General features: G+C 34.8%; 1 protein-coding gene across 1 annotated transcript in view; it reads left to right on the top strand.

The window, feature by feature from the left end:
• LOC117117534 (transmembrane protein KIAA1109-like) overlaps positions 1 to 26,828 on the top strand; it is a gene marked incomplete in the record, with an annotated part of 61,507 nt that overhangs the window by 31,253 nt on the left and 3,426 nt on the right. Inside the window, 24 exon segments of the mRNA XM_033261851.1 lie at positions 869 to 928; positions 1,387 to 1,589; positions 3,902 to 3,982; positions 5,778 to 5,893; positions 6,380 to 6,506; positions 7,505 to 7,599; positions 8,114 to 8,503; positions 9,215 to 9,373; positions 10,166 to 10,334; positions 11,515 to 11,625; positions 12,372 to 12,462; positions 13,286 to 13,537; positions 13,796 to 13,942; positions 14,918 to 15,160; positions 16,886 to 17,047; positions 18,024 to 18,227; positions 19,365 to 19,542; positions 20,041 to 20,198; positions 20,779 to 20,968; positions 21,447 to 21,664; positions 23,622 to 23,879; positions 24,877 to 25,005; positions 26,145 to 26,265; positions 26,601 to 26,828. Of these exon segments, the coding sequence (XP_033117742.1) occupies positions 869 to 928; positions 1,387 to 1,589; positions 3,902 to 3,982; positions 5,778 to 5,893; positions 6,380 to 6,506; positions 7,505 to 7,599; positions 8,114 to 8,503; positions 9,215 to 9,373; positions 10,166 to 10,334; positions 11,515 to 11,625; positions 12,372 to 12,462; positions 13,286 to 13,537; positions 13,796 to 13,942; positions 14,918 to 15,160; positions 16,886 to 17,047; positions 18,024 to 18,227; positions 19,365 to 19,542; positions 20,041 to 20,198; positions 20,779 to 20,968; positions 21,447 to 21,664; positions 23,622 to 23,879; positions 24,877 to 25,005; positions 26,145 to 26,265; positions 26,601 to 26,796 (4,058 nt within the window).

Genomic DNA, 26,828 nt, shown 5'->3' with positions numbered 1-26,828 from the left:
TAAAGTAATAGTAAATGAATAGCACTAGACATCAAAGTAAGTTACTTTAGATGTTTAGTAGCCAATTTATGGTGCAGTCAAAGCCATCAATATGATCCATCCCTAGTTTTGCACCTTGTGTTATGTTCTTACTTATCCTCTTTGGGCCCAGTGGCCAATAAGGCTGTAAGGCTCTCTCTCCAGGGTTCCCCCGTCTCTGGCCACAGTTTTAGCTGCACTCCAAAATTTCATCCCAGTATTTTCCTCTCTTTTTCCACTGTTCAGCACTATTTTTTTGGTCACTCCTTTCCTTCTTCCTTTGATTATGTTCTGTATGTAATATTTCTATTCAGCTTGCCCCTTTTCAAAAATCTGAATACATCTCTGCTCGCATACATGTTTATTGTTGCTTCACACTTAAATTTAAGCAGGAATAAGATTAATTAACAATAGCTGAGATAAAATAATAACAATAATAATAATAATAATAATTCTGCCCCCATTTTAATTAGAAATCAGAAATTTGGGCTATGCATCTGGGGACAAGCGGCAGCTGAAGTGCAGCACCACATGACGTAACTACAACATAACGGACACATGCAGATACAAACATTGTCATGTACCTGCTAAACTCTCAATATGAGGGCTCTTTGAGGAGCTGAGTGATCAGACTCAAATTAAAACTCCACAATAATCGGGTTTGAACTGCGGTCTTGGGCACAAGAAGCAGAAACAATGGCTCTCTGCCAACTGCTCAGCTCATGGTGGAATAGAGTGGTTTATGATTGAACCCAGGTCACTGTGATAGAAAGCAATTGAGAGTACATAATATCTATATCTACAGTATTTCAATCGAAAAGCCTAATTTTCTTTCCATTAATTTTGTCAGGTATTGTTCCGAAAGGAAGTTATAAAGTTTGTAGTAAGACCATCAATTCTGGACACTCTGGTAGGTAAAATATTTTTCCCCTTCCATTACCCATTTTTTTTATTGCTTTTTTTTTTCTGTTTTACGGGGGTCTCTGATTAAAACTGTTAATTGTCTTGACTGTTAGTCAATACGTCATTGGTACCGGCTGTTCTCGAACTATGAGTCGCTATCCAACATTAGGTCACCACATAAATTAAAGTGTCATAATACTTATTAGGATTTATTAAAATTAAATTTTATATCATGATAAATTTTGTTTGCGGCAAAGAGAACACATCTGAGTATAAGTGACCCATTTCGAGTATATGTTTTTTTTTTAACGTCCCCGAAAAATGATGTTCTGCTGGTCATCAGCCAAATTGTTGGCAAACCACTGGTTGGTACCATATTACACTTCCTTTTCAGTCAGATGGCATCATCGTCATCTTGACGTTATCTAAATTATTATTATCATCAATGTTATTATTAATTAATAGCGGTAGGATCTGCCGGCAAGTGGGAGCTAAGTTTCAAATGGGAAATGCAAGGATTAGACATCAAGATCTACCCCAATATCGGCCATCATTTATCCGTCTTCAGCAACACGGTAACGGCGCTGACTGGTGATCCAGCCGACAACGACATTGCAGACCTGAGCACTGTGATGAGTGAACCAGAAGAGCAGAACGAAAACAAGCAGGTAATACTGCAATACAAAGCAGACTGCTCCAAATGCTTAACTATATATTTAGTGCTGAGCCTTTTGAGCATAAAGTCTTGTTGTGTCGTGAACGATAGGTGAATAATCGTAGCAAAACCAGATCTTAGGTATAACTTATAAGTAAGTTAAACTTGTGATATAAAAGAAGAAAATAACCGCCAATCTAAGTAATATTAACCAATGCTGGAGTGAAGCTTTTGCTTATTAGTAAAGGAGCTTGCTTTCCTATCGCATCCTATCGCAAAATTTTATGAGCCATGATTTTTTAACCTGACTAGAAAGGACGACATGATACAATAAATTAATCAAGCCTCACATTGACCTTAGTCAACAAAGCATCACCTTCATTCTGAAAGTGTCAAGTAACTTGCTGTTGGTTGAGAAAGGAATATGTAAAATAAAAAAAAAGAATTTCTCTTTACTCATAATATATTCTTTTATTGTTAAATTGTTTAAAATGAATGTAATTGTGTCAGTGTTTATGAATCATAAGTGAATTGCAATAACCGTATTCGACTGGTTCGTTTTCGTTGACACCGATTTTTCGTTGAGTGTTATTTTCATTCGGCTGATTTGTAATATAGACTTCGTTGAAAACGGGAATTAACGTAAGCTAGAGTGCGTTAACTTGCAGTTCATGTTAAAAAAACGAACGTAACCAATTGGTCTGTTTAGCAAAAAATTTGCATTTAATAATTTGAATTATATTTTACAAAGTAATAATTATAATATTTAGCCACATAAAGTAAAAAGATTATTGTAGGCTAACAGAATTCAAAAACTGCAGTAAAACATTTTTTAAACGAAAAAACCCATACTGCCACAAGTCGAAGCAACCTTAATTACGCTAGCTTGTATTTTGTTTTGTCCAGTTTTCTATTCGTCTGGTCGTCTTAGTTAAGTTGGATTTTACAACTTAACAGGCATTCATAGTGTCCATAACTATGTTCTTGTGAATTACTCATGAATATGCTGACAGTTATTTGGGTTTTTTCTTTACTTACTTTATTGTTTTTCTGGATGATATTTTATTTTAAACCATGTTTTATTTAAAAGTTTTAGTTACTGTCAATTCCATTAATTTATCTTCTAATTTCTATTATTTGTGTTTGCAAATTGATTTTGAAAATGTTCATGTTATTGTTTTCATTTTGCTTTCTTTCTGTTGTATACTTTACTTAATGTTTTCTTTAAAAAAAAAATACTGTAGTGTGTATAAATCTTAGATAAGATAGTATAATATATAATCCAAGTATCGAAATGCATGCCATCGCATGCATTTCGGTAATTGGAGCATTTTGATACTTGGAGTATATAATATACTATCTTATCTGAGATTAATCAGTAGACATTTTGGTATAAATCTTATTCTTCACATTGGAATGCATATATGTCATGGTAATCATCAGTGACATGCATAATTCATGAGTGTAGTTCTTAATCTATTCTTGTTTGGTTTATTCGCATGCAATAGTATCATTATTTAAAGCAACTGTTTTATTACCTAATTGGCTCACATGCCTGTCTGTATACATTCAATATAGATTAGTTGCCAGTTCAGCCATGTAGTTTTGCCTAAAAATGGTGGCCATCACTTCAAAGGTTTGGGCTTCAAGTGGCTACCCGCAATGCACTCATGTTCCTCATTGCAACATTAAGGAAAATTCCTCAGACAGCTGAGTATCTTCCATAATAAGCCATTTCCTAGTTCTAACTGCGCCTTTCTGTAGTGAAGATCAATCAACATAAACAATCATTTACCACACACAACGTATAGGCCTTTAGGAAGCTGTAACAGTTCTTCATCTTTACCATAAATAATGGAGTTGCTGCAACAGCTGGTTACTATTTTCAAACAAATCCGAAGGACACCCTATAGGCCTAGCCTATGTTGTGTGTGTTAAATATTTCTTTATATTGATATGACCTCCGCTGCAGACATGCTCAGTTCTATCTATGAAATGACTTATCGTTTGACTAAAAGAATGGGGTATTGATGTAAAACAGATATATAGTACTCATTGCACAGGAAAAACTATAGTTTTGGCTAAATGTCTTTAAACAGTAATAACAAAATTGATCAAATTCTCTAATGGGATATCCACACTGGTTGCCATTTAGCATTTTAAGATTAAATGTTTTTAGTATATCAAGAGGGGGGGGGGGGGTGAAACAGTTGCTTTAAGGAACTAGTGTATGCTTCCCCATCTATATTAACCTCTCTCCTGCTATTCCTTCTTATTGTCCTTGTGCTGTTGCTGTTGTTGATGTTATCCCTGCTGTTGCCCCAGCTCTCATCTGATAGTGAAATATCTGATGTTTGTCCAGTGAATGTCTCCAATGTACAGCCTTTAGAACCGCTCAATCTGAAGGTATAGTCGATTCTTAAACTTTTACATGTTTTTCTTCAAATTTGTTATTTTTACTCCATATTATTTAATCTGAAAACCATAGTGGTACAAACTAATTCTATCCAAATGATCTAATGCAGATAACTTTGCTGAAGTGCAACTAACAAAATTAATATAACATTATTATTTTGTATTATTATTATTTACTTCATTTATGTATTTAAATCTCATATTGATATTTTTAACTTGTGTCAGTATAGAACTTAACACTATTTATATTTTAAGTGTTTTTAAAATAATTTTTTTTATTTAATAGTGTTATGCATAAATTTGTTTTGAATTTATTTTTTGTACACTCTACACTGGAATGCATCAAGCAACTAAGTGTTTATATATTATACTGTGGTGGCACTAATGGTTTCTTGTATCATTATTGGTGTTGTATCATATTGGTGTTATATTATTATTAAATGTAGGCCGTCATTCCAGCTGTAATCAACCACCATGCCCCTTTGAACCCCCTTGGTTTTTGCTCCAAAAAAAATTCTAAAAATACCATGGTATGTCAATTCTAAAAATACCATGGTATGTCAAAAAAAAAATTAAAAAAAAAAGAATCCAAACTTTCAGCTTCAATTTCCAAGCAGTTTTTACATTATAACCTTTTCAAATTTAGGTACCACACCCCTTTTTCTTTTCAGTAATTGCTCCTTTAATTTTGTACGGTTTTTACTAGTATTATCTCCTGGGATAATCAAGGTAAAAAGTTGTCAGTTGTTACATAGATTGATATCCACAAAACATTAAAATCTGAGCAAAAGTGACATTTAAAAAAAAAATCAGTTCATACGTAAGGAGTTGAGAAACAAAATTTAAATTTTCTACTTACAATGATGATATGTGTATTTGTATAGTGGTATAAATTTCATAATTAATTTTAGGTGTCAACAGGTCATCCGGTCAGTCAAATTAGGGGGTATTTTGAGGGTAAATGGTCCTGCAACCATTTTCGGGACCCCACCATACCTTCATTATTGCTCCAATTACCTTGCAAATTGTATGTAGTATTGCATAGTCATCACATCTTTAATTTTAACTTCCTTACTTAAAGGAATGAAAGATAAGGCCTTCCAAAATAGTGAAAATCTGTTTTCGCACAATTGCTTCAGGGGATTCTTGGGGGCATAGACAATTCTTATAAAATATACTACCCAAATTTGAATGGTATTTCTTAAAAGAGGGGCAAAATACAAGCTTATGTAGCAAAATAAAACTTTTCTTTGTTAATCTAGAAGATATAGCTTCGTAAAAACTATACAAAGTTTAAAAGGAGCCATTACCAAAATGAAAAAAGGGGGCGTGATACCTTAATTTCAAAAGGTCATAACTTAAAAACCATTTGGAAATTAAAGCTTAAATTTTGGATTCTTTTTTTTTTTCACATATCAAGGTATTTTTAGAATTTTTTTTAAAGGAAAATCCAATTGGGAACACTGGGAAATTTTAAATTCCTAGCTGATTTGAGCCGGAATAAACCAATAGTAACAACATAATTTCTTTTACAATCAAAGTTATATATTAATTTTGTTATTACTATTATTATCTTCATCATTACTTTATTGTTAATTATCTTTAATTCATGATTTTGTAATATCATATCCATTGTGGCTTGAGATTTTTAATTGCATAATTTAAAATATGTTAATAATAATAATAATAATTATATTCAATTTTTTAATTAATAATCGTTTGCACAGTCCTATAAGAATACAGCATACAGCATACAGCTTTTTCTTAGTATGTATGTGTTTATTAGGTTGTGTTTCGCAAAGCAAGGGATAAGCGTTCACATGAAAATAAAGATGCTAGAAGAAGATCTAAGGACATGGTAGATAAGATGCGAGAACAGGCAAAAGTAGTGAATGATCTAAGGTTGGTATTTCCCTATTTTTTTTTTTTTTTTTTTATTTCTTGAATAATGAAATCATATTTTTATGTTGAAAAGTTCAGTAGGTGCACTCTCATAATGGTTAATGATTTTAATTTATTTAAAGAGTCAAACTTTTAACTAATCAAAATACTCCTTCCATTGCACTCTTAAAAAGACTTCAATTATTTGTTTCATACAACACACCTAAATAGATCCTTGTCATTTTGATTAGTGACTGGTTAAAGGCAAAATATAATTTTTTTTTTGTTATTTTCATCATTTTTCATGTAATTTAATTAGGTTCCATTTCCATAAATTTTTGTTACATTAATTTTTTTCACTTGCATATCTCGACCTATTGTAAAGCACAGATATTGGTGTTGTTCCTACACACATTTTTATGTTGTTTTAACACCATAGTGGACATGCGACTATCAGCCAAGCCTCAACAATTGATTAATAAAAGATCAACATTTTTCAATGTGCAGGAATTTAGGAGCAAAAAGTGGAACGATCAAAGAAGAAGCAAAGCATCTGGAGAAGCTTGAAGAGGCAGTGTTCAAGGAATTCAGAAAAGAAGTCAGGCGGAAAATGAGGAAAGGTGGCGGAACTAAGGTATACAGTACACTGTAGTTATCAAGGAAGAAATATATGCTACTTATTTTTGTTCACTTAAAAGTTTTTTTGGATCAAATTCATGTTTTATTTAGTGTAAATATTGAGCATAGACCAAGTGTAATCTGCAGAATAAAGTTTACCCTCCAAATTGGAGAACCCTTTATTTTCGAGATTCCTCTTATTTGATACTAAAGCCAGACACTCACTCCACCCGATGGGACGTTGGCCTACGCAATTCTATAGTGAACGCCACAACTTTTTCAATTCATCGGCCGACGGTTGTACAACCATCGTATGATGTATTGAGTGCCCTGCTTAACTCTAAAGCTGACGCTTTAATTTGAGACCGAAACCCCAAGATCTTTCCATGTTTAGGTTCCAAAAGTGGTCTTGAATTACAGGGCAAGCTTTATTTGCATTCCAACATGTACTATATATTATGCGTATGTGGGAAGACAATTATAGGGCACGCATTTGAGACCCCTGTAATTTAAGACTTTCTCAAGGTACAAATTCACAATCACAGTCAGCTAAACTGGTAGTAGCCACTGTGTGTGTGCTGTTGAACGTGGAGATCTCTTGATCCCTGCTTCAATCCCCAATACTGTTACTGAAGGGCTGAAATACAAGTTTCATTAGCGCACCATCTTTGGATGAAACTTTTATCCCTTGATCCCATGTGCAATGTGGCCCATGTGCACATTAAAGAACGCGGTACACTCTTCGAAAAAAAATTAGAGGATTTTCTTCCGGTATACAGCCCAAACACCACCTGAAGGACCCCACTAGAAATATGTCTTCTGAAGACTTTTGTGGGTTATTCTGGTGTTTACTCTAACTATTTTGAATCCCATCCATCAGTCTTGTAATAACACAAAGCTAACCCTTTAAAATTTGAAACTAACCCCAAAGACCACCCCACATTGAAATGCAAACTACCGACATAGTCACTTACTCCAGAGTACAAGCTAACAAATGATGTTTTTATCTGATAGGGAAACACTTGGAGAGATCATCTAGTACCTGGTCTAATCCCAATGCCTAGTGCACATACACAGACGGATGCAAGGCCACGAAGAAGCAGATCCAAGTAAGACATTCCATGTCCATCTTTCAATTTATCAATCAGTCAATCAACAATGACTTATACAGCGCCAATATCCACGGCAAAATGCAGTGTTCAGTGGCGTTATGACAGTGGCATTACTCAATGTGCACATTAACCACCTATTAGGAGCTTTCGATTTGTGCGACGACGGGACGCTAGAACGGAATCACTCATGCGTGACCATCCTACCTGGCGTCCTACGTTGTCTACATACGTAGATTTGTCCAAATTACGTTCAAGAATCTACTCGACGAGGTGACCTTAACGTTCTCGCATACGCATGACTTTTAGTGACCTCGTTACGTTCTATGTCCTACCGTCTTCGTGCAATAGAAAGCTCCCTAATGACTATTTTTTCGGAAGTCAATTCATGTACCTTACTGGAGTGTCAAAATTCAATTTACTTTTATTTACTTTTTGAGGGCTTTCCGATTTTAATACAAACATTTTGCCTTTACTAAATCATAAACTTTGATTTTTGTATTCACATTTTTAGATCTGTGATGTCACCAAAGTCATTTGACAAACCAAGGTACTTTACTTCACCTGTTGATCTGACTCCGAGTAGATCCCATGTACCAAAGGTAGTCTTTGATCTACCCACTCCTGACAGGGAGTCTTTCATGGAAATGTCATTCCCGCAAACGGAACCCCGTCCTCCACGCCCTAATCGCCACTCAACAGCCGATGATTGGTTGAATGTGACCATCGGTGACCCCAGGCAAGTTACCAGTGAGCTTCTTCAACAGTCGTCAAGGTATTTATGGCCACTCACGAGAGGTCTCCAACTATCAGATAGCGACTCCAGTGATGAATCCAGCTCAGATGAATCTGTTATCAATTTGCATCATCCACCTCCTCTTAAGAAGATCGGAAGAAGTCAAAAGTAAGTTCATCAATATGTATTTAATTTGATGTGAGAATCTGCATTTATCTATTGTCTTGCAACGATAAAATCTTCACAGGAGATTTGAAATTGCAGTGTAGCAACACCAGGTGGAAAGGAAATACATATTTTTTTTGTTTATATTGTTGACATAATTGTGATTATTTATACATTATATTTTACTATATACTGTATGATATTAAAAATGCAACATTTATATTGTGCATATTGCAATAAACTGCCTCTGTTCTCTTTACACACAATGGACCAAACTTAATATGAAACATTCTCAGCTACATGGGAGCACAATTCCATATGTGGCTAGAATTAACGCATGGTATTAGATCCACCAGGGTACCCACTTATATTTCTGGGTAAACAGAGACAGACACAGATAAAGTGCCTTGTCTATGAACACATGCGACTTACACCGCGAGGGTTTCGACCCCCAACCTCAAGGTTGAGAGTCCAAACCACAACTGTTACACAAGCCACATCTACAAATGAGGCCATATTACATAATTCATTATTGTATACATGCACCACCAGTTTAGAAGAATTCATTATTTATGTTTTATGTAAGTTTGAAGAAGTAAACATAGTTTATTCAAATCAGTATCTCACTCATAGTCCTCAAACATCCCTGCTGGTTAAATTGTGTAATTTTAATTAAAGTGTTTTTTTTTTCTCTTTTTTTTTTTTTTGATAAAGGGCCTCTGAAGATGGCAGTGTAGGAGCTTCTCCAAGCCATACCCTCAAACGAGAGCAGACAGTGGATATGGAACTTGATGTTGTCATCACCACAGATAGCGGCTGGTTGGAGATCTTCGCCAAAAATCCCAAACAAGAAGAGACAGAAGAAAATATACAGTAGGTTTGAACAAGTATAAATTGGAAATTTTACATAAAGTGGTTTTGATTATGAAAGATGGCACCCCATTCCGAATATCTATATTTAAGATTTACCAGGACGCCCTCTTAGAACTGATGATGTCATCATCGACCAAATATTACTGTAAAAAAAGTCCGGTTTTGCATGTTTTACATAGTAATAATGTATATTTTTCTAATGTAAAATCAAGTTTGTTGTATTTATTTATTAATAGTTCGCTCTTTTCTTCTATTTCTGGTATAATTATCACTATATTAATGTAATAAACCTAACCAAAACAACAAACTACCAAGGCAAGTGTCGTCGGATTGGGTGCACATACTTACGATGACGAACGAGAGTGTTAGGGTCAGCAACTTTTTGACATAATGAATGCTAGATATGATCGCGAAATGCATGTAAACAACACAATTCGGCGACCTAAAAACTAGAAAGAACATTATAGAAAGGGCCATAAAACATACACATGGATGAATAAGAGTTAAAGTAATATTTGGTTATGGAAGAATGCCAGCGATTAAAATAATTTGGTTTTTATCTAAGGTAAATTCAGCTAGTCTCCAGCACGGCAGACCACGCTGCTGCACTGTCGGTTCGTGCTAGGCCTGGCCGCCATCAGCTTATTGGCGCTCAATGGCAGGGGATAGCTAGGACTAGGTATTGAAAACTGACACCCGATATAGTTTACGGATTTTTCAATTTACGAACACCCCTTGGTACCAAGGTGTATATAGAATGGACATTTTACTGTACTTATGAATCTCCTTTAGTTTTAGTGCTGCTAGGAAAGCCTCTCTACCTCTTCAGACTCTTGGTTCTGAGCGGCCTGGCCTCTCCAGTTACATGTCGGTACCAGGCCTATCACAACGGCATCGCTCCTTGAACCGGACCCAGCAGGACATTAGCACTATGCTGTTTGTTCCAGGCATTGATGCAAAGGTAATATGAATTCTGATCAAATCCACCTTTTGATTCCAAAGCCCTGTCAAACTATGACATTTTCTGTGACAAAAACCTGTAACATGCCTAAATATGGTCATGATGACATCACATCATGACCATATATAGGCAGTAAATTTGATAAACTGGTAATCAAGTTTGATTAGATGTCTGGGATAGCAATGCAAGTTGCCTTTGTAGCTTCAGCAATTGTTTTTGGAATAATTTATATCTCCGCCAAAGAAGGTTATGTATTCACCGTTGTCTCCCTGTCAGTCTTTCTGTTGGCAAGATTACACAAACACTAATGAATGGATCATCATAAAGTTTAGTTGAATAGTACATAATATTCAAAGAAAGAGATGATTATATTTTGGGAAGGAAAGGACAAAATCAAGGTTATGGAAATTCAACTTTATCCCCCTTGAATTTACCCTCGAGCATGAAAGAAAATAATGGAATCACCTACACATGACCTGTGTATTTGCACATAGCGGATGTCTTTCTTTCTTTATTTTTTCCACTTGATAAATAACATACAAATAAACAATTCATAAAGTACAAAGGCAAGTAAGACAAAAAGTTATCAAGTGAGGGAGTCTAAAAAGAAGCAAAGTTTGTAAGTATTTAGGCTCTTATGAAAAAAAGAGATAAATATATAAATTACATAAAAATTCAATAAAAACAAAATAAAAAGCCTAAAGACTCTAAAACATTTATAGAAATTACAAATAATGGTAAAAAAAAAAAGGTCAAGAAAAACTATTGAAATCACTTTTTAACATAGGTTAGTCTATGAAGCAATTTCTTTCATGTGTTTGTACATTGTTGATTACCTTCTGTTGCCACCAGTGGCGGCGCCAGCGGGGGACAGGGGGCTTAAGTCCCCCCACCAGACAGGTCAAGCCCCCGCCAGACAGAGCTCGTCGGGCAGTCAGACCATAAAACATATAAAAATAGGCCCACACCAAGCCAACACATGTCTGTCACATCAGAGGTTGCTATCCAGAGGTTGCTATTCTTAAAAAAAATCTCATTTGGGAGGAAATCCCCTCTCAACTCCTTCCCATTAGCTTGAGCCTACGAGCTCAAGTCCCCCTGTCAAACAACTTAGTCCCCCCTCCCAGAATATATATACTAGAGCCGCCACTGGTTGCCACATCATGATTTTCTTCACTAGGTGAGCTATAATTCCCAAATGGAAGCTGAAAATGGAGAAGATGGAAGTGACAAAAAGCCTCAAAAGAAAGCAAGCCTATACTGCAAGATAGTATTCCAAGCAGCTCCGAAGGTTTGTTTATCTATATTCCACCTTGATAAGTTGTCATAGACACTGCCTACTACCTACATGCGAGAGCAGCCTAGCTCAGTCGGCTAAACTGGTGGTAGCCACTGTGTGTGTGGACACCTTTTGGTCACTGGTGCAATTCCCATCGCTGCCTCTCCTTGTATTAAAGCGTGAGGGCTGAAATGCAAGTTACTATAGCGCGGCGTCTTTGAGATAAAGACGTTAAAGCCATTGGTCCTGTGTGCATTATGGCCCATGTGCACGTTACAGAATGCAGTACACTCTTCGGAAATGATTAGGGGATTGTCTCCATGTGTGCTGCCCTGTCACCACCAGAAGGACCCCACTTGAAATAAGTCTTCTTCAGACTTTCGTGGGTTTATACCAAATAAATCCATCCGTACATATCTGTTGTGCCTATTGTATTCTTCATTTGGCCTAGGAATTTACTCGAGTATTCTACTAAGCCTATTAAAAATTAGCCATATATATATATATATATATATATATATATATATATATCAAAGAAGCCTTTAACACTGTTAAATCATATATAAATCATCAAAGAAAGGTAAATACAGTGTTTGAATAAAGGACTTAATATAGATATATCTATATAATGTAATAAGAATTCTAATTTTTTTTCCATGTAATTTATTAGTCAAAATCTATAAGAATCATGCATTTCTTTTTATTTTTTTAACTAAATGCTGCTTGACCTTAATATCTATATTTGTGTTACATTTCAGGAGATTGTTATCAGTCCAATTTTGTTGGATTTTATTGAAAAGACTTTAGAAGAAGTTTATCAACAATCACCAAAACCTGCTACCTCGATAGGTTTGTATCTTTATTCAAATTAATTAATCAATTCAACATTATTTATTTACTTCCTTTTTGAAGAATACAATTAAAACAGAATTTTCTTTACAATATATGGTCAATGCAAGGAATCAATTATTTAATTTGAATAAACAAGTGAAAGGAAGATGGCAAGACCCATGTATTATAATGCATTAGGTGGTGATAAGAGCCGTTGTGGTGCTGTTTAATATGATGATTGATGATGATGAAAATAACTATAATTATGAAAGGCCTGATTGTGATAGTTTTAAAATCTATTTCTTCTATCTCTCACTACTGTGCCAGAAGTAAATTTAAAGATTGATGTATAAGTGTACTTTAGTGTGTTTTTATGAAACCGTCAACATTAGCTTTAAAACATGTTTAAAAAGTGTGTTTAAATAGGCAATTTTGACAGTAATTTACTCGAAATTGTACAATGTTGGGTTTGGTGTGCAAACGGTTGTCTCAATAATATAAAATGTTAAGGAGATAGATATTCACTCACCTTAAAACGCTGTCATACTTACTTTATTTAAAAAATGGGAATATAGCTGTAACATTCACAGCATTGCTTATTCAAAAATACCAGGTTTGAAGGGATGTTTATTTGAGAATGGCACTTATGAGAGAAAGATGTTTGTTCATACATTTACTGTATTTTGAGTTCATAATCTTATTTACTTGTATTAATTTATAACCAAACATAATTTCACATTCTTAATAGAGAGATTGTATTTTTATGTTGATTTGCTTTGTTACAGTATTAAACCGAATATTTGAAACAATAGTATAATTGTGTTGTGTCTGTTGTTTTTAGATGAAAGCTTTAGCAGTGGTATAGAGTTGGACCCATCAAATACATCTTTGGTATCCTCATCTACTTCTGGATACAGTACCTTCCCTGTTGAGGTTGTTGTGTATCTTTGCATTAAGCCTTCCACAATTCGATTCAGTTGTTTGCCGATATCTCGTGTCCAGTGCCTGCTTCAATTACCCTCAGTTGAGTTGGCTTTCTCCTCGTCTCGTCAAGTGGCATCAGTTAATAAAGATGGTGATGGGAAATTCACAGGTGAGAATTAAATAAACTAATTTAAGCCAGGTATTTTCTGGTAACTTGGGTTTTATTTTATTGAGCAGAAACATGCTATGTATTGATATTAACTATACTTGTTTGTTCGTCATTATTCAGCAGAGATCAGACATACACTTGAAATCCAATATATGATGTTAACTCTTTGAATATATACTTGGCTGTTTGTCATTATTCAGCAGAGATGTGACCTAACATTGAAAGCCAAAATCTTGTTACGTTTTCTTGTGTTCCTAGGCCCAGATGTTTTGAGCTCCAGCCCTCGCACAAGCCAACAATCAGAACTGATTAAGGGTGGTTTGAATGTGTCTGCCTGCCTGTCGGACTTCTCCTTGTTCGTCTTTCATCCATACGGTGGCAATCAAAGAGTCGACTCAGCATTGGGTAAAAAAATTGTTTCTAAGTTTGCTTCATTTTCTTTGTAAAAATACTTACTTATTTAAATATATAACTTATGTTTATTTTCTTTTTTCTTTCTAAGAAAGATTCTACTGTATTAATAAAAAAAAAAAAATTGGCATTGAATTGCAGCCTCAACTAGATTTTTAACTTTTTTCGGTTATTATTCATTTATTAATTTAAATAATTAAAATAAATCATTCCCGAATTTATTCATCTATTCATTCATCTATTATATATAATAGATGAATGGTAATAGATGCTGCCTGTGGCAAAACCCTGCATGTGTGTCGCAATTTCTAAGTTCTCACAAGCACCCAAAACATTTTGAGAATCAGAATTTTGAACATTTTCATGTTTTTGCATTTTATGAAAGAAGATATGTTGAAGAACATTTCAGTAAAATATCAATCACTAAATCTAACTGAAAAGTATATTAAAGTTATTTTTAAAATAAAAATCTTAATAATAAACTATTGATTTTGGAATATTTGGAAGCTGTTTTCTCCTCATAACCTACATGGCTGACATCCAATGAAATAACTATTCGTAACTTTGGTAATACTCAACCAATTGCCATCAAATAAACACTGTTTTAAAGAAGCCTTCATGCAGAATTTAACTTTTTTGAAATATTTGCATGTAATGCTGTATTTGTGAAAAACCTCTTATAAACCTCGAGACTGATTACCTTTCTATATCATGCACCAGATGAATTTGTTCGCTGTACTGTAATTGTTAAACAAGACTTTCGATTATATCTAAGGTTGTAATTATATGCTCATGGTGTTATTGAACATAGTCTATAAGATAATGATTTTAACTTTGTGAAATATTTGCCTGTAATATGCTGTGTTAGTGAAAGACCTCTGATACACTCAAGACTGATTACTTTTCTATGACATGCACCAAAATATATAAATCGTAAGAAGTAATCTGTATTTTTGCATTTATTAATAGCTGGAATACCAGAGAGACATTTCGAGGCAGCTAACAGACGAGATTCTCTGTCTGTCAAAGTTGAGTTTGTGCGCGTGAATCTCTCTCGAAAACGCCGGGCTTACGTATCACCAACACCCGATGTGACAGATCATTCTTCGCCAGGGCTTGTTACGGAACCTCAGCGAAGTACTTCCCCTGCCCCCTCTCATCTAAGCCGTACTTCATCATCAAGTGGTTCACCAAGTTCAATTAAATTCTCAAGTATGTTAATGATTGATTACTTAATAATTATTAACTGATTGGTTGATAAATTGATTAATGGATTAATATAATTTAGTTTAATATAGTTATATTTTTTTATTTACTTCTCTTTCTTTCCTAACCACAGTACATTATTATTTCAAAATTAGTTTAAAACTATCCATCATTTTTTATTCCAGGTGGATAATTCTTTGTCAGGTCAATAACAACTATTAAAACTTGGAAAGCTTACACCCAGGATATCAATAAGAGCCTTTTTTGAATGAGAACCGTACAGAAACATTGAGTCACTTATTGCATCATTTATAATAAGCTGGGCATGCATTATCAGATTTTATCAGATTTTGATTGATCGATTTATTGATTTATGTTATTCATTATTTAGGCACACAGGCCAATGATTGCTAATAACAAACTTAATCACTGTCTGAGAGCAAACCCTTAAACAAAACAAACATGCACACATACTGGGCCGTCCTGAGGCAAAAGAATGTATCTCATTTTTTGTTGAATTTCATTTAAGAGTATATTATACACCACTGAATTGCCTGTGAAAATCTCTGGTCTCAACAATGAGTGGTTTTGGAGATAGCACCTATCTTCAGGGGCGGATTTAGGGGGAGGTAAAAGAAAAGGAGAAAAAAAAAAGAAAAAAGAAAGAAAAAGAAAAAAATGATAGCCCAGAACGCCTCAAAATATGTTATTTTCGGCTGTCAGAACACAAATATTTTGCTTGGGCGTGCCCCCGGACCCCCTAGGACAGTGTTGTCTCGATCGGCCCAACTTTTGGCCCCCCTTTCGGCCCCCCTTTTGGGTATCTCTGGATCCGCCCCTTATCTTCAAGCACAAAACTTAAAATCTAGTGATTTTCTGTGGTAAAACAATGTAACTGCCAGATTACGCAGCAAAACAACGTATCTACGATGAAGATGCGTTCTTTTGAGCTAATGGAATTGGGCACAGCAAAATCAACTTGTTGATAGGGTTTTCATATCACTAATCATAGGTAATGCTTATGATTGCCCCAGATGTGATAAATTTTAGAAAATGTCGCACTTGTGACAATAGCGTGCCTGACATGTTTCCGAGGTAAAACAACGTATCTGTAAATATTTTTATTAACTTTGCAATAAACCAACATTTGTAATTAACATTTTACATATAATTATAATGTCTGTAGATATAAGGTCATGCAAAATTTCAGAAGATTACGACAATTCATTTCCAAGTTGCAAACATGCAAACTTTAACTCTGTTGTACTCGAAAAGTAAAAATATCAAGTTACGTTGTTTTGCCACAGAACGGCTGCACTGTATGATGTTTTGTAAAGTCTTTCTGAGTGGAGTTGTTTTCGGTTGTCAGAAAAATCGTCAGTCATTGACAGGAATTGAACCCAGGACCATGGTATTACGTATCTTAACCACTAAGATATTCAGCTCCACCTCTGATAAAGTTAAACATTGTCAGACAAGAAAAGAAATTTTTTTGATAAAATATGTCAGAAAGAAGCAATCACGGTTCAGCAGTGAAGTAAACAAGTACTCCACGATCAGATAGGTCTGATCCAACATTTTTTGAATCTGACAAAGATCTGATAGTGTATAATTGGATTTAGATAGTAAATGGTTGAGATGCTAGATAAGATTTATTTTTATTCATTGTATACATGAAGACCCTCCCTCTGTGATTTTGTATATTTAACAATAATTTTTTTTTTCTTTCAGTTTTGTGCGATGTTGGGTCAGCGTCCTTGAACTATGACATCCGGAGATTGACTGAAGTGTTGGCATTCCCAAAAGCTTGGTATCGAAAATCGATTGCACACCAGCTGTTCTTCGGAAAGGAAAGCACAACCCAGCTACCAACAAAACAACCATCTGAATGTGGTAAAGTGAATATACATATTTTCAGACAAAATATAAAATTCTGTTTCTTTTTGTATCATTTGGTAGCCCACAATTTCAAAATGTATGTTGAGCAGACTAACAATATGACGAAAAAAGAAAAGTTTTTAGCTGGACAATTTTTCCCTTTTGTAAAACATTGGGCAATTATTAAAAACATTAATGAAAACTACCTTTTTAAGTGCTCATCTTGCTTTTCTTGTTGAAATTGCAGTACAGTAAAGAGAGCTCTCGCTATCTTGTTTGAAAATCAATTTACCAAGAGAACTTTCGTTCCTGTTTACTTACTTGTACAAAAATATAATGCAATAGAAAGTATAGATGGTTTTGTTTTGTGTTACTTGCTTTTTATGTTAATTTGAAATTAATATTAGGAAAAGAAAATATTTATTTTTCTATGCAAAGTTATGACTGACTACATTCTTGCTAGCATTATTACTGCGAATAATTTTTGTTCCTTAGGAAATTTACTTTTAAATGTTATCATTCACTAACATCATATCAGTTCTTTCAATTTAATTGTTTTTGTTTTTCATTTTGTTTATTTTGTTTAGTGCAATTTGTAAATACTTATATATCAATGTTCCCTTACCAGAACTTGCCAAAAAAATACAAGAAATGACCATTCCTATACATCATGTAATGCTGAAACTCTGATTTGGCCCAGTACAGATCACAATGCATAGCCTGCTTATACGATTAATGCCACTACATTATTTGTTTCTTAAGTATAGGAGTAAACACGGTTTAGGGAATTTTAATACAGAGAGCTTGAAAATTTTAAGATTATTTTTGTGGTAACCTGGTAAGGAAAAAGTGACAATTGTTGATTTCAGGAATCTCACTCATATGCTACCAGCATTACTAATGATTTATATAACTTATATTTTCTTTTAGTTATTTATCTAATATTTAGTTATTTTTATTTTTTATATCACTCTTTTATATCGCTCTGCAGGCTCATCAGATTCATCATCACCTAAGCTTGGGGGTAGTCTAGAAAATTTAGTTGGTGGAAACCGACAGGGTACATTCCCACTAAGGCCTCCGTCATGGAGGACAGCAGGTCCATTCAACCCCTCTTCCCCAGGCGTTTTCAACCTGTACTCTCAGCTAGGCCGAGGTTCTCCGTTGAGACAAGCCTTTTTGCACAGGCAATCAGGTAAACCACTTAAGCCATATGCTAAGCATGTTTTACCATTCCATTCACTTTAATGTCACTGTTATTTTTTACTATTTTTTATGCTTTTATCTGATAAAAATTATTTTCAGTTCATTAAAGTAGATAATGCAGTTTAATAAGTTACATAGCAATTAGCAGTACTAAAATAATAACACTTTGCTATAAAAGTAAAACTTCGCTTTAGCAACTTGCAGACTTGATGAAAGCAAACACTATGTCTAATATAACAGACAAATTTTTTATTTACTTAAAAAACAAAGCGTTAGCAGTTTTCTGTTTTATTATGGATGTAAAAGTGAAAAAGGTCGCTAACATTAAAAAAAAAAAAATCTTTACATTTAAAACAGCATTAGTAAAAGATAACACATAAAACATTTTTTTATATATATAGATATTAATCAGTTTTAAACCGAATATAATTATCAATGCCTTTTATGTTTACGATGGGAATTCTCTTTGTTTTTTTGTTATTTAACTGTAGGAATGAATTGAAAATATAATATTCCAAAATGCCAATTCAGTCTGAATGAAGCTAATATAATTTTTAACATAGTGAATCTAGTCAAAAGACTTATATCCTTTATATTTAAAAATATGTTTTTATTTTAAATAAAATATCTAGAAAACAACATCAAGTCATTCATGTTTGAATATTGATTAGGATATTTTAGGGTGATCCCACATTCTTCCATTGCTTAAATTCAATTGTTCTAATTGGCTTGAATTGTGTCACTTTGACGGAAAGTGATTTAAATATATTTTAATGTTAAATAATACTGAAATAACTTCTATTGTTTAGCATAGATTTACTTACTACAGGTTATGCATATTACAGAGAGACAACTGCAGTTTTAAACTGACGTTAACCACTCGAACCTGATTATGTTAGCTGACAGTATTAAATTTTTTATTACATAAAATTTATTTATTATTTATTATCAAGATGATCTTATAACGTAAACATTCTGTTCTCTCTACTCTATGATTGTCGCTATGCTCAATATACATTAAGCTATAATTTATTGTAAGAATGTACTAAATACGGCAATCAACTAAACCTGTGAAATTATTGTTTCTACTTTAATCCTTATTAATGATCTAAGATTTTCTGCGTAGATGGAACTCCAGCTGAGTTGGTTGCACACAGAGACCAGCAGAGGCCGACGTCTACACCCCTCACCAGCAAGGAGAAGGAGAGTAAACAGTTGGTATGGGATACCCGAGTGGTGATTGGCATCAACCTATCCAAGCTACAAGTGAATATGAATATGAGTAACGTGATGGGCACGTCTGTGTAAGTTTTGAAAGCCAGACAACTTTACTTGTCTCTTGACTCTGTATAGGGTCGGTGATATTGTTATAATATTTTTTTTTTAATATAACTTTAGAACCAGCTGAATTTATTTAAAACCAGACAACTTTGTTAGGAAACAGACATTTATTAGTTATATTTATTTCATTTTTGTTTAACCAAACTTAAATACGGTCACTCAAGATGTTTCGTCAGTCTCGGCGAACTTCATCAATTAACTGATGTGTCATTACTGTCATTACGTCATCGCGGGTTTAGTCCAATGACGAGGTGCGTCCTCTGCTCTTATGATCGGAATGTTGGGGTCTCTGCCTCCTTTTGTGTTGTTTTTAACGTTCGTTACTGTTTTCATACGCTCCCTCATCCCTGTTATTACCCTCTCAAACTAATAAACTAATTTAACACTGTCACTCTTCTTTGCAACTAATAAGGCATTAGTCTGGTATAGAAATACATGATTTAAATGTTCACTGTTTGTAGGTGGCTAGTGCAAGGACTTCAGAAGCAGGTTTGGATATCACTAGACAACACTGGATGTAAAGATGTACGACTGGTGTTAGATCTTGAGCAGTCTAGCATAGATTCACATGGAGGGGTCATAGGTGGAAGGTTGGAAATGACTAAATTCCATAGCACAGGTATAATAACGGCATCCTCATGTTGTCATACATTCACACACTGGCGTTAGTAATACATGTGTAAACACATACTCCTAACAACTTATGTAAAGGTAATACATCCCTGTTTTATAATTTATGCATAATAACTGATAATGGTGATTGGAGACTCTAACCAAAGATGGTGATTGATGAATCAAGCAGAGCCAAATTCAAAAAGATTGGGGTGGGGTTGTCCAGTCAAGCAAGCCCCCACTCTCTCCTTAAATATTTGAAGAAAAAAAAAATAATAAATGGGGAAAAAATGCATTCAAATTAATGTGTGAAAGTTTCATTTTTGGTCATCTTGAGCTGCCATAGATATAACATTTTCTGCCTCAGCCTAAACCATGGTGTGCCTGATGTAGTATGGACCCTCCATCCCTAAAGTTCCCTTCCCAGGCCCATTCTATTTTGAATTCCAGAATCCTCAACTTCAACTGATGATGGTGGTTGATGAATCCCAACTGATGATATACATTGATGAATCTTAACTGTGGTGATTGGTGAATCTGTAATGGGATTGGTGAATCTGTAATGGGATGTTATCTTTTTGACATAGGCCATATCATGGAGCAACCTGGGAAAGAACCCAGTCACACAGTGTCTGCAAAACTGGATGACTTGAGTGTGAGCGTGGATTACATGGGCGGCAGTACACTGCTTTGTCAGCTAACTGAAGTAGGCCTTGAGTTGAAGGACGAGTGGCGGTTGAACCTTACAGAACCAGCTCAAAGTAGTATTACTACAAGGTAAATTACAGTCTTTCAGGGTATCAATACGAGCTAAAATTATGGAAAACCTGCTTCCTGCAAAATAATGTCCTGTTTTGTAAGTGCATCACTTGTCACTTGACCTTTCGCAGCAATTTCTGGTTTAATTTTTAGTTTTTATAATATATTATTTTTTATGATACTGTATTTTATAATCGACAATGAAGTTTTCAATTCAATTAACTAATATTCCAAACCAATTAAAAACTGGTGAAACCTACACACAGCCTGTTATTTGTTTATACCCAATTAACATACAGGAAAATATACTAAATATTAACATCTGATAATATCTCTTCAGATTTGTTTCTGTTGAGATCTTTGAAATATATTGTATGAACTATATACTTTTATTAATCGTCTTTAACTGTATTGACCAATATTTTATAATTAAAATTAATTACAAGTAGAATAATTGAAAAGATATATTTATTTACTTTGGCTCTCTTTTCTTAAGGCCTGCGTCAATATTTGTTCACATTGATTTGAAATGGGACACAGTCCAGATGATGATCACACGTTCAACGACCCCTGACCTCATCAAGATAATCAACAAACTGACCGAATTTATAAGTCAACAGTTTCACAGCAGCAAGATGGCACTTGCAAGTTTTGGGAGTCAGATCCTGACAAAACCTATAATAACAACCCAAAAACCACCTCTCACTCCTCAAGGCAAGTATTGCAAACTACTGTATCTGTATGTTCAGTAAAACCGGTCAATTGAGAACCTCAATCTTCTTTTACTAGGTCCTTAAACAATGAGTTGTTTATAGTTAGTGAGAAAAATTCTGTATTTTTTGTTAGGATCAAACCCATCTTTGTCAACCATCTTAATTGATGACTCCAATGAAGGCAAGTATGCTGATTGCACACTTCCTTAAATGCAATAGTCTATTTCGTGAATACTTACCTGGATAACCGACTAATTGCCATTGTTCCCAAAACGGAACACCCCTTCGAAAATAATGGAACAGTCCGACCCAAGGCGCCACGTGCGAACCGTCTCCCTAACAAACGTCCTCATTCCCTTTTCGACGTTGTTCGAAGTTGGATACACCCAGCCTTTGAAATTACTTGCAGTCTTTTCAAGCTATCTTATTTTTTGGATTTATTTTCAACTTGCAAGATATCCTTTGTTTATTGTAGTCTCGATCGACATGTCCGCTCGCAAGTCTTTGTGCTCGGCGTGTGGGGGCCCTAAACCGAGTGTTAAGCTCGACCGGCACTCAGAGTGCCCTTTGTGTCGCTCGTGTAAGTATCTCACTCATAGACTACCAACATCACGATTGATTTGTGTAATTTTTAATGCTAATCCCATTTTAGGCAATTTAACTAACTCCACGTCCTCAAAGGCAAGCACCTAATAAAATCAACTTTTTTTGAAGGCAAGCATCTTCACTGCCATCTCCCATTTAAGGCTAACATCTTAACCACAAACTCACTTAAAATGACAGATTTGTTATTAGCAATAGCCCTCAAGTGCAAGCATCTTATCTGCCAACACTTTTGAAGGCATGAATCTTCACTGACAACACCCTCTAAGGAAATCATCTTCATTACCAACTCCCTTTAAGGCAACTTAGTAACCAAATCTCTTGGAGGACAGCATCTTCACTGTTAACTTCCTTGAAGGCAAGCATCTTTTCTGCCAATCATCTTGAAGGCAAGCATCTCAACACCCACTCACTTGGAGGTGGGCATCTTCTCTGCCAACTTTCTTGATGGCAAGTTTAACAGCTAACTCCCTTGGAGGTCCTTTTAGGCAAGCATTTTTTCTGCCATACTTCTTGAAGGCAAGCATCTCAATAGCCAACTCCCTTGGAGATGAGCATCTTCTCTGCCAAAGTTCTCTGAGGCCATCATCTTAGCCAAAACCCTTTGGAAGCAGGCCTCTTCACTTCCAACTTTACTTAAGGCAAGTCTCTTTTCAGGTAATCCCATTTGAGACAAGCATCTTAACTTCCTACTCTTTGAAGGCCGATATCTTAACACAAATTTACTTTGTACCTTTACTAATGCCCTAAAACTTTTTTTGAAGCAACCATTTTTATATATTTTTTTTAATGTTTTTTTATGTCTTAAAATATATTATTACATTATTCAATTTTACTTTGCGAAAAAAAAAAAAATAAATAAATAAATATAAAGTTTCTTGAATCTTATTCTTAACTACCATTTTTTCAAAGGCAAGCATCCTAATACTTAACTCTCCTAAAGGCAAGTATCTTTACTGCCGCCAACTTATACAGGAAAACATCTTTACCACCAACCCCCTTTACGGCAAGCATCTTAGCCACCAACTCCCTCAAATGTAAGCATTTTAAAAGCTAACACGCTCACACAAGCATCTAATCACCAAGTTCTTTTCAACAGGCAATTCACATCTTAACTGAATTCCTTTAAACAGGCAATTAGCATCTAAATTTTTTTAAGGCAAGCATCTCAGCTACCTTAAAGGAAATCATCTTAATTTTTAGCAACTTCTTCAAAGGCAGCACTTACTGCCAGCTCCCTTTAAGAAAAGTGTCTTAACCATCACTGCCCTTTATGAAAATCCTGTTTTTGTCATGCATTACCTATTAATGAACATATACAGTAATACTTACTTTTTATTTATCTGCATTTTTAGTGATCAGAAATCATCATCGTCACTGGCAGCCTGTTTCTAACTTCCTCTCGGAGTGTTCTAATTGGGTGTTTGGTGAAACAGTCGTGCCAGAGCTAGGAACTGTTCTTGGAGGTCAGGTCAAGTTATCTGGGAATAGTGTTCTCCTAGCATGCTTCGGTGGGATCAATTTTAGAGCTAAATCGTGGGCATTGTTTGCTCTGCGTGAGCCAACCATTCATTTTGATGTAGAGTCGATGAAAGTGCAAGAGAATGGTCAAGGTATTTGTATACTTTTATTATTTTGTGATTTTTTTTTAATAAATAAAATGCTTAGGCTTATGTCACAGATTAAGGGTTCCTTGTTGGGGTAGTAGTCTAACATATCTCTAGACTTTCTACTGTCAGCTACTTCTTTATCTGCCGATCACCAAATAAAGTACAAAAGAAAGATTGGCAGATCTAAATTTTTTTTTTAATTTTTATAGGCTATTTTAAATTGTTAAAAGTTGGTAGTTAAGAGTTGTATTGTTGATCCTGGGCCCTGTGGGAGAGCAGTGTTCAACACTGAACAGGCCACCCAGGTTAAAGAAGAAATAAATAATAACTTTCAGACAGAGGTGAGGAATAACTGCAACCGTGATATAAGGATTCTGTAGCATTCCATTTTCAGACCTAGCTATCGCCGCAGTATTTCCCGTCAGGGTGCGCTCTGGAGTGTGTCCGAAACAAGCACAAAAAAATTAAGCAAATCGCATTCCTGTAATATTACTCCTACAAAAAAATAAACAATAAAGTACACCCTCAGTTTATGATGATGACTAAAAAGATTGGCCGATGGCTCTCTGAGCATACATGATCCATTCATACAGAAAGACGTAATATATTACGGCAATATTACCCCAATATTTGGTTGATATGAATTGGTAATTTTAGCTTCCCTGAATTTTGATCTTCCTTTTTTATACTGTTAATTTGTAATATTCTTTTCTATTTTATTGTAATGCACATTTGAACATATTCTAATGGAACTTGCGCCATATTAATGAATAAATTATAATTATTATTATCCATGTCGGTTTTGTAACAGTATTATTACTCCAATATTGCCACAAACTTCACCATTTAAAGGTTTGAAGCCATTTTTAATCTACTTAAAATATTTTAAAAATTTGTCAGTGTTTCAGACCTTTTACTTGTTCGTTTGTAATATTCGTTTGTCAAATGACTTAAATGTTTTTGAATGGTGTTTTTTTTTTCTTTTTTCTTTTCAATCCAGATGTGAAGCCAACCGTGGATGTAACTTTTATAACTCAATTTGACGATCACATACACATGGCAATGGACATAGAACTGGTTATATTTTTACACGATCTTGTCTCAAGCTACATCGACAAAAAAGATAAAGGTATTAATATAAATATTTTTTGGTTTTTTTTCCCATCCAGCGATACCTCTTGAAAGGCAGTTTTCTGCTGAGAATAAAGTGTAATAAAAGCAGTGCAAGAAGGTTTAAGAAGCACACTGGAAACATCTTAAAGTTTGGGTGCGGCCCTCGGTGTAAAATAAAAAATTCACTGTAGCCCTCCGACCGATTTTTATGCCCACCCCTGTTCTAAATGTTAACATATTAACATACTGAATTTCAGATTAATGAAATGATAAATAATCCTTATTTAAATTTAATGTATTCCTCAACATTCCTTTATTCATGGAGCTTAGTTCGGCTGTACCGAGGAAAAACAACGTACCGTAACGTTACTGACATTTTTGTCAATTTTTAGATAATATCATTTGGGAGTAAACACGTCTTAATTACCTGTGAAAATTTCAGGTCTCAATAATGATTCGTTTCGGAGATAGCACCACATATCTTTAAGCACAAGACATAAAATCTAGTGGTTTTTGGTGGCAAAACAACATAACTAAAAGGCAAAACATCATATCTACGATGAAGATACAGTACGTTGTTTTGCCTTGAAATGGTATTCAAAAATTGTCTTGTGCTGATGGAGTTTGGCAAAAGGCAAAATCAAATGGTTATTGGTATTTCTATATCAATAATCTTAACAGTGACGTATGAACAAGCTAGGTAATGCATGTGGTTGCCGAAAATGTGATAAATTCCAAAAATATGTCTTACTTGCAACAATACCGAGCCTAACATGTTTTCCAGGCAAAGGCAAACGTATCTGTAATTGTCACTTATGACTTTGTAATAAACAAACGGTTGTAATTAAAATTACACATATAATCACAGTGTCTATAGACACTGCGATTATAATAATAGGGTACGACAATTTTTGCAAACTTCGAAACATGCAAAAAAAATGTCAAGTTGCGTTGTTTTGCTATGTCATCATTGAACTAGGGGCTTCAGCACAAACTACCTTTAGTCTAATCAGAAGCAACTGAGTGGTAGTGAATTGGTCTAGTGCTCGATTGGAGCAATAAGGTTTTCTAACTGAATATTTTAAACTTCAGTTCTTTACTTTTAAACTAATGTCTTTGTTTTTCTTTTTATTGTATATTGTATTTCTATTCTAGATCTTTCAAATACTACGCCTTTAGCCCCAGACAAGAAATTAGCAGACATGACTCCATCCCGTGGTGAAGAAGACTGGCGAGTGTTTCAGTGCACAACATGGCAACTTGAACCTACAGTTAGGTAAGTGCAACTTTTTAGCTCCGATGAGGAGCTCTAGGAGACCCTGCTGAATAATTGATAGATCTTTGTTGTATGGGTGGCCGTTAAGGCAACTAGAATCACTCGGCTGGCTGATTGATTGATTGATTGATAGATCTTCTTTGTATGGGTGGTTGTTAAGACCACTAGAATCTCATCAGAGCTTTCGAGATTACGAGAACTTGTTTTGTAAATATTTCTGGCTAATGTAACATTTGCCAATTTCTGAAAAACCACTTCAAAGTAATGGGATGGGCCATGCATTTAGACACGAATGAATACAGTACATTGATAAATATTTCTTCTTACTCCAATAGGCTACTGTCACTTGGTGGAAAAGAAATCGAGGCTTTGGGAGCTGACTATATATTAAATAAGTTAGGATTCAAGCATGCAAGGACAACGATACCGAAGTGGTTCCAGAGAGGCGCAATGGATCCTATGAACAAGATTCTGGCTTTGCTAGTACATAATCTGCTTCAGGCCATGCACCGAGAAAAGAAGCTTGAATGAAGAAACCAATATAGCCCTGGTGTATCTAATAG

The sequence above is a fragment of the Anneissia japonica genome, unplaced genomic scaffold (assembly GCF_011630105.1).
Source record: "Anneissia japonica isolate Jap-2015-1 unplaced genomic scaffold, ASM1163010v1 scaffold288139_len110169_cov166, whole genome shotgun sequence".
Taxonomy (NCBI): domain Eukaryota; kingdom Metazoa; phylum Echinodermata; class Crinoidea; order Comatulida; family Comatulidae; genus Anneissia; species Anneissia japonica.
Note: the sequence above shows the minus strand (reverse complement) of the source record. Positions and strands in the feature narration are given on the sequence as shown.